At 37.2% G+C, this 13,737-nt stretch overlaps 1 protein-coding gene across 1 annotated transcript in view; it reads right to left on the bottom strand.

Moving 5' to 3' along the window:
* LOC142983782 (beta-1,4-glucuronyltransferase 1) overlaps positions 1 to 13,737 on the bottom strand; it is a 62,666-nt gene that overhangs the window by 16,929 nt on the left and 32,000 nt on the right. The window contains exon 2 of the mRNA XM_076130821.1: positions 11,333 to 12,168. Within this exon, the coding sequence (XP_075986936.1) occupies positions 11,333 to 12,012 (680 nt within the window). The 5' untranslated portion in view covers positions 12,013 to 12,168. The remainder of the gene's footprint in view (positions 1 to 11,332; positions 12,169 to 13,737) is intronic.

The raw sequence follows: 13,737 nt of genomic DNA on the forward strand, positions 1-13,737 counted from the left end.
TCGAACCAGAACAAAGCGATTCGAAGTGAACTTGCTTTTATAAACATTTGCGCAAAAACATGGAGGTAATTACAGTGCATTCAAAACAAATAATATTTGAACGCTCTTCAATTCCAATTACTTGTGTAAAACAAAAACGCAAAAATAACGAAGTAGCATTTCTAAGCCGTTGTAACAGTAGTTATGAAGATTAATTATGTATGTTTCCACTCTGTACTTAGTCTATTCGCATAAGTTTATCACTGGCATAAAACTTTATACAGGTAGAGTTGTCATCGCCATATCAATCCTCAGTTACTAAGATAAATCTGAATGGAAAAAGTAATGTTAAACTGAACATAAACAATTCCTGCAATGCAGTACTATCACTTATAGGATCTAAATTATGTTAATTTATTGTGTTGCCAGTGCGTTTCGTATACGTGCACAATTACATCGCATTGTCATTCCAGTGCAGTGCATGACATAATACAATGGGGTAGGACGTGATCGATAGTCAAAAACGGATTACTCGTGATTGATGGGCTCTAGCCCCTTTCCGGGAGGTGCATCGCTTTTTCATACTAATGGCCTCTAACGAAATTGAACAGTCCATTGTTATCTTATATCGTTAGTGACTATAGACATTTTTGGAGTGATCCTTAATGTACTTGTTACGATCCAAGGACCTTCGAAGTCGTGTTCTCTAAGTGTTTGCGTGAGTTCACTTATCAGCTGACCTTATTCAATGTTTGTTATTACGTAACATTAGCTTCAATGTTATATCACTTGACGGCTAACATTTTAAGCTCACATTTTAGAAGAACAATTCACGTCGTGCGCCGCCGAGAGTTTATCTTCGATATCTTGACGTTAAAAGTGAAAAAGTGAGTTATAAACGCTCAGAGCAAAACTATTCCAGACCCGCTTTTGATCTTATCGTGCCGATATAAAATAGAGAACATATTTTACGCGCCGATTACACCTTATGCGGTGTTCCTTTTTTACGAAACACTTCTTGCAGTCAGTTTCCCATATCGACAAGTCAATTTTATCGTCGATCGATCATTGCTAACGCACGTACTCGCACGGTCGCAATTAACGTTGGAATTCTTACAAACCATAAATTTAATTTCATGTTCAAGTGTTCGACCTACATGTGTGACCGCAGTCGCTATGCGGATAACAGTACAGAGATGGTGATGCCGTAATGGGAGACGGTGCACTTGGCTCATCTGGGTTGACCGCAAGACGTCACGCGAGCCGGGCCGCACCACGCCGCCGCACCACAATGCCGCACCGCACCGCCGCGCTCCACACAACACACTACACACACACTACACCTGTTTGTTAATGTACCCGCCCGCAATGTATGCATCAACGCCCCACATGTACTAATACCCGACGCCAATGGATGAGTTCAAATTTTCAATTTTATAACGAATTACCCGGAACTGACATGACTGTTATTAAAGTCCAACTTTTATTGAGGTTTCCATAACATCACTCGTCGGTCGGAGATAAGTTTACTACCTACATGTTGCACTATAAATCGCATTCGTCTGCAATGAAACAACTTAATGGGCGGGTTTATGACGCATGCGTTCGACGGTAATCTAAATTACAGTTACCGGTCATTTTCTGAACACGAGGTACATAAATTCAAAAGCACAAATGGACTATCGGATAAGGCTCCGCTATAAACATTTCGTGGCACTAATGGCTTCCTACATTCTAAAATCAATCAAGTACGTTTTCAGGTGAAGTTGCATCATTAGTAAATCAGTCGTGGCGCACAACGGTTGTCCCACATCGGGCTTCATTAAAATAAAACATACTTCAATTTCGTGCCATCTCGTGGCTTCTCATTATTCAATGTCGGTGCGCACGCGAACCGCTCCTTAGTTTTCCGTTGTTTGCGGTTACCATTAGAGTCCTGTTTGTGCAACTAACGACAAGTTCATTATTACAATGCAACCGGTAACAGCGCTACTACTACTATAATACGGCAATCGCTTATGCTACTTACACTTGAGACGCTTGTCATAGCTTATGTTACACCCATGTTTGTTTAAATATTTCAAGTGCAACCTGCTCGAGGTTTAGACAACTGTGTTTAGAGTCAATATTAATGTCAATGAATACCGATTGGTGTTAACGACTTCGATGACGTCAATATTTGAAGTGCTCTTATTACAAAAATAGGCAATCCTATCTGTAAACCAGTATCTGTGTGGATAAAACAAACTAGATTGCATTACAATATAATTGGAGCGAATAATTTACCAGTCGAGCACGTGTTCCGCTGGAACTGGTTTCAAGTTCTTCCTACCCGTTCAACACTTACATCATTACGGCTGCATTGTATTTGCAACTTTATTTGCTTAGTATTAGGAATTTAATTAGGATAAAAGGTGATTTTACGAAATGATCGATTGTGGCCTACGTGAAAATTGCAATACAGGATGATGGAGGGAGAGAGTGCAGCGAAAGTGGTCGTTGCAACAATAGCAGGGGTGCTGGCGGCGATGAGAGCTTTCAATGTTTCCCGGAACATTGTACATTATAGCGTAATCTTAGCTTCTGGTAATTTTAAAAGACAGTCAACATTATCTTTAATCAAAGTAATGTAATAAGCCTGTTTTCCAAGGTGCTCTAGTTGCGGATTAAATTAACCTTGAAACTTTCGAAGTCATGAACGGATTTAACACGATATTATTTACGAAAATCTCAGTCTTTTCAAATACGAGATTCTTAAATAGCTTACAGGATCTTTAGATTATGAAGTAAACTACTACGTACTAATTAGGAGATATTTAGGAAGACGGTAAAACTTGAATGCTTGCAGAACATAAACGGTGAAAGCAATTATTCTTAACGAACATGATAAGAGGTTTCATAATCGATACAACGCAGGTAAACAACTGATTTATTGTGATTGAATCGTTTTTCAAGTGCTGAACAAGTTTACGATGTCATAAACTGTAGGTACTGTTTCATTATTTGCTATTATGTAGCCATTTCATATTTATGCCTCACTTTACCGTTTTCTAATAAGAAAGGTGGTCTTTCCTATTCTAACACGTTTTCTCCATATTAGACAGACTACGGTGTAATTATGTTGGAAATACGAGTAGATTGTACTGAGTGTTGATGATTCGCAAGCATATATTCGCATGAACCAGACTAGGAAATAGTTCTAAAACATTTCATAATGATCTCGTGTAGCCTTTCACCCCAATGCCTTCCGCTACTTATTTTGTAATCATTTGAAGCACTATGAAGATGAATTTCACTTCAAATAAACGAGCTCTTAAAAGGTTCACAGCGATTGCATTAAAGAGATTTCAAAATTCAAATATGTAAGTAATGTTGTAATATTTGTTCTAGCTACCGCTCGTATATTCATGCACGCTAGTGTGTGCTTCTCCATTATAAGTAAAGTAAATAAAAAGTGCCTATTGTATGTGATGAGGGTCTCGCCCTAACTTACGTAATTATTTTCATTTTCGGTTGAACGAACCGGTTGCGTTGTGATTCCACGAAACAATCCATCAACGGCTCTTTAAAAATTTCTATGTATTTTTAATGAATTATCGATTTGTGTTTGGTAGTTTTTTATACGACTACTACAAGGCTCAGGTAATGAGTATGAATGATGTGACCTCTAAAATCGTTTACAAAAAAGATGTTATCGGACTTTGACCGTTCTACACGTGCTAAAACATAGTCACGCACGTGTTTAATTCCTAAAGTAATGTCTGTGCGCCGTACGTCCCCATCTTGCTTCATAAATATACAACATCGTAAAATTTGCTGTTAGATACAATCTACATCTGTTAAGATTTATCTGGGATAGGCTATGTCAGGTCCAGGCTTCCGGCAAAGATCAGCATTTCAATCAAACCTTTCTCAGATTGTTATGCCATCAACGATAAAAGCATAAAGTACGGAACAAGAATAAGGAGTCTTAATAAATATAAAATATGCAAGTTCTAAGAAATTACAAAGTTGCTTATTCCCTTAATGACATAGAGTTATTCCTGGCTGAAGGAGCTATTTCTGGCTAACTTGTATGTGACACTGGATACAGGTAACGAGTATTCTGTCTACAATCTCCGTGTCAACATAACACACCTCGATGCGCGCATTTTCACTTTTCGTGGTGGAAACTAGAGATGATCGCGAACCGGTTTCGTATTAACATAGTTATTCGACTAGATATTTGGGTACCTCGCGTGATATCCGAGTGCTATACGCGAATTAGATCTACGATTTAATTAACAGCAACTAGTAACGTATTTTTTTATTAGTGCTTTCTAGGCCAACTATGGATGACGAAAACGTTTCGAGGCGGATGAACTCACGCACTACTGTTAAGCAGAATTAAATGAAGACGCGAATATAGATCAAGATCTTGATGTCATCTTTTAATATACATAATTGTGTAACGAATGATTTCTCATGTGAATTCTTCACTCGTGAGCTCAATGAAGAAACATATTTCGACAAACGGCTAATTTGAATAATCATTTAATTAGTTATCAAAATTTTTAACATATTTTGATTATGGGTTTAAACTTCTGTTAGTAAAATAAACAAGCGTGCGTTAGTTCAATAACGTTTATCGATTGAACAATGAATATATTATCGGACATTTACAATTCTGAAAGTGCATATTCCCGTGTACTCATCCGTAAATCCGGTGCGATACAAGCACAGAATCGGGGCCAGTGCGCGAGCGCACATCATGAGTGGAAGTGAGTCCAGCTGTCGTCGCTCGAGCTCGTCGCAGAGCGCGCTGGCGGAGCGCGGTATCGGTGCGGCCGCACGTATCCGCTGATATGGACGCGTGTGCGCAAATTGTACCACTTATCTCTTGCACAATTGTTGGGTCCAGGGCTATTTCATATGTAAACGATTGACCCAACCTTGGTATTAAACTTTCAAGATCGTCACGCGGTCCCGATTTAATTCGTTTTCCGGGTCGCGGGTGCTATGATTTATGACTGGGTTTCTTTCCACTAAATGTAATACCCATAGATTGCGAGTACAAAAAATACCATTTAAATAACTTGCCTTGAAAGAGGTTAAAGTTGAAAACCAAAAATTATGTAAAAAGTTACTTCTGGTTTTTTGTTGTTAAGCGTCGGTATACACTTGAAATTGTGCGACAAACGAGGTAACAAATTAACGATTACTCGTTTAACTGCGGAAAAGTTGCCAAGTAAAGCTGGCTCAAACAAAATTAATCGTTGAACAAAAATTTCGCTTGGGTTGTCGCATTAAAACTTTGGGAATGTATAAAACCGAGTAATGCATACAAAGTGGTAAAGTAATTAGCGCAGCGCAGTGTTTTACATAATACGTGATTACAGTTCTAATAAAAAAATGCAGATTTTTCTGAACACGATCTGAACACCTGGCTATAAGGTTGATAACTACAGCTAAAGAGTATAATACTAAGTGTAAACTTATATTACCTAGTATAGTTAGTGCACTAAGTGTGTGGTGAAACGAAAGGCGTTGCGCGGTGGCAAGTGGCAATGACACGTGGCAATGATAGTTTGTCCTCTAACCTCGCTTAAGGACAGAACCACTTACGGCCCGAGCACGTACTGTTCACTACGTTACCTATTTTAACGGCTAATTGCTTATTATATTGTAAACAGTGTGAGGGCTTCTGTTGAATTGTCCGGAACGACTTCTCCGTTTAAGAATGTAGAGATCTTAGATAGTTAATTGCTTTTTTTGTTAGCAGTAGGCATCCTTTCATCCTCACTTAACTAGGTAGGTATGTTGGAGGAGTAATTAAGACATCTGACACATAATAATTAGAATCAATCAAAATTCTTAAAATATTTTTGGCGGTCGAAGTCAGCATTTTAAAAGCATGATTAACGAATTATTATTATCAGAGATAGACTTAACGCAAAAATATTTGTATGCAAAAAAATTGAATATTTTTTTTATCCACGTTATGAACTATAATTTTCAGCGGGTAACCTTGCTAGTTTCTCGATGTCGTTTTTACAAACCATTAAAAACTATGGCTGTACCTTATTCAATCGTTGCAATACTTAGTAAAACATTACCATTAGATTTACTACTAGGCAGTAGGCATAGCCTAGATTCTAATGATCTATTCTTATACAATACATAAATGATTCTTGTTACTAAATATTAAACGCTATCAATCACTTAGTAATTTAATAATAGTTATAAGCTATTGTGATAGTTTTGCAATTCAAAACATAGGTTGAATAAAGTGCCATGTAATCTATTGCAAGGGGCTCTCATAACATATTGTACTACTTACGTAGAGATATTTAATTAATGAAGGATATTTAAAGACCTAGCTGTCAACTAATTAGGAAACGAATTATTTTCTGTGACATATAGTTTTAATGTAAGTAGATATGGTCTTGCATCAGTCTGGAAGTGATAAAGCTCCCAAACTATCTATGTCTGTAACTTATACACATAGCATTTTTTAAACCATATTACTGTCCCACGGTTAGGCAAGGGTCTCCTCCTGAATTTGAAGGAGGGGTTAGGCCATTATATCACATACATAGGAAATTAGAACCTCATTTACTTAACGCTATATAATTTATTAACAACAATTTACTAAAAGCTATTTTTAAAACGAAGACGTGCACACCAAATCATCGCCATTTTAATGGCAAGAGAGCTCAGTTTCGCAATAAAAGTAAGTGGTATGCGCAATCTATATGTCACCGTTGTTCATATTAAAATATTCATCTAAGCTTTTAAAACACCGTTTTTAATTTTTATCTGTCATTAATTTCATAGAACAGATTTTATCTACCTGTGTGGCAAAGGTCACTTAAAATTAAAAATATGGACGACATAAATATTTTATTACTGTAATTTGTTGTATGTTGAGGCTGCTTAAATATTGCTTTAGCTCAACAACTTAGTAGAGAGAGCTGTGTAAGCAAGGTTCGCAGCGATCGAAAGTATAAAAAAATTGGATTTAAACATCATTTATCCGTAGACTTATGCAGCTGACGGTGGCCTGCCTTATACATTGTACTTTTATTAGAAATACACAACAGTAAGTTATTAAAATCTAGATATTTAAATCGTCCATGGCAAGGCTCCCTACTAAGTTGTCGGACTGCATTAACAACGACAACACAAGGAATCTTTTTCACGTGACGCGGACGGATAAAAAAAAACGCATCTAAAGTTCCAAAAAGGAATCATACTTTGGTCACTTATGCACAAACTACTTGGTCTAGAACTAGCCTGTAATCTTGAACTCTAAATCTCGAGGTCATTGGTCTACGGAGAAACAATTTTCGACTCTATCATTGATGACACGAGGTCAAATGGAACAACGGGAAAAGATATGCTGGTCGAAATAGAACACGATGTTTAAAAAAGTAATATGCGTGTCCGGTTTACTATGAGCCAATGGTTTCGTGTATATCCTTACTTTGGCAATACGGATTTACATTAAGCAATAAGTGAAAACGGTTGCATGTCTGTCGAAACCAACAATTGAATTGTTAGAGTCGAACCCTTAAGGCAAACTTGCTGATATAATATTGTTAGCGCTACCTATTTTATAAGTGTGACTCAAAACTAAAATGTTATCCTCGATTTTTTCCGCAAAAATAACAGTTTTCTCCGCGCATGTATTGCACGCTTCAAGCTTCAGTAGGTAAACTAATTTTACTTTGGGTGTAAGTCACAGCTATTAGACGCGGTTTGTTATGCTCCACATCAAAGTTGGGCGTTTAGTCTGCTCTCGAAAAATATAATTGTCATCTGTATAAATAGTCGTGCTACTTTTTATCGAAATACGGTAAAAATAAACGTTTACAAGCTTACTGTAAGTGAATGCACATTCTTCAGTAATGCAACCAAATTATAATTTCATGGGAGATGTAAATTTTATTGTTTTCTTAATTAAATAATGTGTGACAATTGGTGATTCTGAAGGAGTTTACCCACGCGGCCACGCCAACCGAAAGTTGTAAGTTAGCAATAAAGAATTTATGTAACATTATTAACGCTTTCAAACTTTTTATTTCCATCGTTTATGTTAATTAATGTCAGCAGAATATTACGGAAAATAATTTATTAAGATTATAAGGAGGTGTTTAGAAGTCTATTAGTATTTACCGTTGCTTACAGATGTTAATGTGTCTGTTAATTGGCAATTACTGATAATTCTGCTTATTAGGAGACTAATCGGTGGGAATTATAGAACATAACGGCACCTACTTGTTGAAGGAATGTCGTTAGAAGTACGTGGTGTTTTTCTATACGATATCCTGCCGCCATTTGCATAAAAATATTTAGGTGAAATAATTGACTTCAATACATAGGTATATTCTATTCTTATCCTTATTCGTATCGTTAATCCGTCCAATTGTTGTTACACGGAAAACGTGAAAATGATAACAAAATATAAACAATTCGTTCAAGTAAAGAACCTTGAAAAGTACATATTGCCTACTTTCAGAAGTTTTTGTTATTATTATCACATTTAAACGAAGTACATTTATTATATTGCAATGTAACAATTATGAATACATCATGACCTAATAACTATAAAAGCGTGTGGGAGTAAAAATATCACTAGGGTTGTCCGAATGATAAGTGATAAGAAATATAAATTGTGGCATTCTAGATGCAGACGTTTGATAGTTCTTCAATTCGTTTATGTGTTATATTTAGGTATAGAAAATGAGTTACTATCGTAATGCTTCGCCAATAACGATAAAAGTATCTAACAATGGTTTTACTCTTATAAATAATCTTCTTACTTTAAATTCTGAAATATATTTTATACTTAAACGACTTCAAAGGAATAAGAGGTTTAAAGAGTACTCGTGCAATAAAATTCTACGAATAGTTTCATTACAAGAAACGGTGCAGGCAACTCCGCCATTGTGTGCTGACAATGCTTCGTGTGAGGCGGGTGCGCGGCACTGCGCAGCACTGAGGAGTCCTGCGCGACACTGCGCAACACTGCGGGACTCTGCGCGACACTGCGCGACACTGCGCGGACGCAAGCATGCTCGATGCGATTGTTACTGAACACAATACTTGCAGGGCTGACACTACACTAATAACTGCTATTAATAAATTACGCATTGTGTTTTGTTTATGAAAAAACGCCTAATGTCGCCAGACACGATACCAATTTAACGAATTCTATTGTTTGATTTTTTACGAAAATTAATTGCGCATAATTTGATTGGCGATTATCTTTATGCCAGCTAAACCATTTAAAGTTCACATGTAATTATTCAATTAATAGACTTATTAAGTTTTTCAAGTGCCACCAGCAATATTTTCGACGCGACTTTAGTCAGCAATTGGCAGACAAGAACGTATAATTTGTAAAATATGCACTTAATGATAAGATTTCTAATTAAAATAGGGCAGTACTAAAGCGTACTTTCACTTTGATAAAGACACATGGAAAGAATCAAAGGCTATAATCTATTCAAGTTGTTAATATGTAGTGTTTGTTCATAGACATCGTTGCATCAGTCAGAATAATTACGGTTCATTATGAAAGACGAATGTAGGTAGGCTTTTGATTGACTTATTGTAACGAGTGGCGAAATACATATTGAACATCATATGTTGAAATGACACAAACATCTCATCAAATACGATATTAATGGTTCCATTGCGCAAGGACACCTTTCTGTTCATTATGTTTTCAAGGAATAAAACTTGGCTCCCAGCAATCATTTATTTTTGATCCATATAACTCTATAATCCAAATGTCAATAAAATATTAATTTAATCTATGCTAATATTATAAAGCTGAAGAGTTTGTTTGTTTGTTTGTTTGAACGCGCTAATCTCAGGAACTACTGGTCCGATTTGAAAAATTTAATTTTTCAGTGCTATATAGCCTATTTATCGAGGAAGTCTATAGGCTACATATCATCACGCTACGATGAATAGGAGCAGAGTAACAATAAAAAATGGGTCAAAAATGGGGAAAATTTTGATCCATGCTCTCTTATGTCAGGTCAGCTAGTATTTTAATAAAAAAATATTTTTCTAAAATGTCATGACTCTTGCGCTTAGGTTATTCATTTTATAGCCTCATGTGGTCCTACAGTGGTCTGGTTAATTTAAAATGGACGATCTTATATTTTACGACTTATCTAGATAATAATAGAGTAGTGCACACTCGTCAGACATAAAAACCTAGTAATCTCCATAACGTAGAATATAAAACTTTATATTTTCTTCAGGTGACACGGTATATCAAACCAGTCGTTGGTTTCTCGCGATTTTGCACACTATTGCAATAGACATAAGAATGATTTTTGCGTCGGTTTTTTGGCAGTAAGTTAACAACTGCAGCATCTAAAACCGGCGCATGTTTTACTAACATAAAAATTGTCCACTCTATTAAGACCGTGGGAAATGGCGAACTTTATAGTTATCGAACAATTATACTTAAAGTTTGCATTAACTTAGTTTATGATTAAAGAAACCTATTACTTCTAGCTGTTGTTTATCAGGACTAGATAAATGTATAAATTTCCATTTTGCAGTGCTTATAGAGTTGATTGGTCGGAAAACCGCCTCGTGTTAGATTAAACGTGTGAATCATCTTTACGATGAAGAGAACATACTAATCGAGTGTTTACTCAGCGACTGCATTATCTTTTACGATATATTATTTCACCACGGAGATACGATCTGTCTACTCGTCTAGCCGGGAACTTGACTCTAAAATAGCTATGCAAATACACATTCATAATCGTTAGTGTATTTCCAGTCTTTCAGTAAATAAGGCTTTTTACATAGGTTGTTGATTACTACAGATACTTAATTGGCTATGTGATTTATTATCTAAATCTAACTAATCAGGCATTAGGCAAAGCAGTTTTGAGAGAACCGAGAAATAAAATATCAATCATAATACATGTAGCGTTCCTTAATATGAGCTTACCTTCGATAGGCTCTATTTAAGATTGTTGACAATGAAATATTTCATTTTTTTATTCCTAAAGAGTTGTGTTTCATGCTCATATCATATTTCTAGCCAGAACAATAAAAGCATAGCACATCACCTTTCAATGTGTTTGATTCTTTGTTGATAACTGGTCAATGCACAGGAAAACAAAAGGTTGGAATGGTATTGTTGTGGTAATTTAATTCGGGTATTGTCTGTGTTGTTATGGCACCGCTCTGGCTCGAGCCGTTGCCAAAGAAATCGTGAGTGGCAGACTGTGACGACACGTCTAATTGTGGGCGACAATACTGAATAACGCGCTACAACTCGTTCTGTATAAATCACAGTGCAATCTCGCGGTAAATAATTTAAATTGTAACTCACCGTTCTACTAGAGGAAGCACGTTGTCGAGGAACTCGAAGCCGGCGTGTGTCGTATATGTGATGGCCTCGTGACACAGTATCGTGCCGTGGTCAGCGCGCACGAAATTTTTAAGCACCCAGAACTCTCCGCGTTGCACTGTCTGATAAGTAAAGTCTTTCTCAGTGCACGCTAGCAATGACCGCAGACGTCCCAGGGTCGCCTCGGATAAAGCGTCCTCGTCCGCTATGTCCAGCGCCTCGTTCGTCAAGTCCGCGTCGGCGGGCACTGGCACGGCACTTATCTTCTTTTCGACGTCAGCTACAGACACGGTGCTAGATGCAGTCTTGTTAACTGTAGGCATCGTTGACGGGATAGATTTTTGGGAGGTGGACTCTTCGAGATTCCGTACGCTGGATTCTACAAGGTTCCGCGCGCTAGAGTCGATGAGGTTCCTCGCACTGGACTCGGGGAGGTACGTCCTCGGCTCACTCTCATTCCGCGCCTCCTCCTTGAGGTACCTGAGCTCCGCGCTCCGCTCCGAGCCGTCGACGGTGATGGGCACCCACTCGACGCCCGGAGCGCTATTCCCGGAGTAGTGCATCGCCGCGTACAGCAGCACGGCGATGTTGAACACGATGCTCACTCTAAATATTAAGTTACGACGGTTACCCAACATTATCACGAATTTAGGCACTTGCATTATTAGAAGTTAGTTAAGTTAGCTACAACGTCCTTCGCCGTCCTCTAGGACGTAGTTTCCTATAGGGTCCTGTTCGTGTCAGCATCACAATTTATTGTGTCATCAGCACGCGAGTGGAGGTGGGCGCCGTCGTGGCGCCGCGCACACACACTGCTCCTGTAACAACATCATAAATACATCTTTTATTTTAATTCACTAATTTAATTAGGACTGTAACGTACTAACATCTCTACATGTATGGGAAAGTGGGTTTTACTAGACATAAAACTCGGCTTTACTACTGGAGTCCGTGGAAATTAGTCATTAATTTTTAAATTACTCATCAAGGAAACTTTATGGTGTCTTCATAATTACTACATTTGATCCTGTACAACGTCGCTATAATAATTCCTGTAACAGGATTCATACTACAGGCTAGCTTGTTAAATGGGTTACAAGATATAAAAAAATACACCTGCGTATAAAAAACCACAATAAATAAATAATTTTATTTATACCTTATTATAACATAAGCATGCGCAGATGAAAATTTTAAATGCATTTTCTTTTACCTACATACATATATACGAACCTATTTCTTAATTAAAAATCTTTACATTTTTTTAACTAAGATTAATCATGACCTTGTTGGACATTATCACAATACGCAAAACTTTTTAAAATGCTTAAAATATAAGAAAGCTGGCACACACTCAAGGCTTTTTGTAACGCGTTATTTGGGCATCGCAGACGGCGCCATAGCTGCATATTTACCGTCCTTTAATTAGCGAAGTCTGTTCTGATTACGTTTTATCTGTTCGATGTTCATTATTTAGATTATTATCTGTGGGGATTAATCCATGTATCTGAGACACGCGAGCGGTACTCACTGTACTAGATGTGGCTTGACTGCGCTCTAAACTAGACGGTCGCGGTGTTTACGAGGCGCCTCTGTGACGGCTTGATACATGTTTTCTTAACATTTAATTAGCCCAGACTGATTTGTATGTTAAAGATCTTGTTAATTTATCACACACTTATCATCTCAAACGAAGACGATTATAATTACAGTCTCTACAATGTAATCCGTTAACACGAAAACGTTTTGCATTATTTAGTAGAACTATTTTTGTTATAAATTATAGTGATTATTATAATTTATGAAAAAAGGATCGTTTTATATTAAATCAGGATAAGTTCTATCTCGTGTATAATAAACTGCGGGTATGATCTCACAGTTTTATCTTAGCTTATAATCCTGGTACATAATTGATGCACAGCTTTTCAAGTGAAATTTTAAATAATTTCTTATTCATACAGCCTTCGATATTAAATGCGGTGGTAATTTCAACCTACATTATTAGAATTTCTGAGCAAATAGTACTGAAGAATAAAATTACTTTGACCTACAGTCGGCTTCCTTTGGCCTTGATTAGCTTTTGAATTATACAGGCAAGTCTCGTCAAGTACCCGAGTGGCCTAACTATACCTGTAGCTCAATTCTCTACTACTATCGACCACCGACAACTGGCTAGCTATCGAAAAAAGTATGACCATCGGTTTAGCGCTTCTAGCCGGCGTCGTAGAAACTATTTTGGCAGTATATTTTAAATGTCAACCTCTCGATACTCGATGGCTCCAATTGTAGAGAATCGTGCGACTGTAGTTCGATTCTCTACCACTATCGCCTACCGACAACCGACTAGCTATCGTGAAATTTTTCACGAAAATCTGATTAGCGCCTCT

This window comes from Anticarsia gemmatalis, chromosome 2 (genome assembly GCF_050436995.1).
Source record: "Anticarsia gemmatalis isolate Benzon Research Colony breed Stoneville strain chromosome 2, ilAntGemm2 primary, whole genome shotgun sequence".
Classification (NCBI taxonomy): Eukaryota; Metazoa; Arthropoda; class Insecta; order Lepidoptera; family Erebidae; genus Anticarsia; species Anticarsia gemmatalis.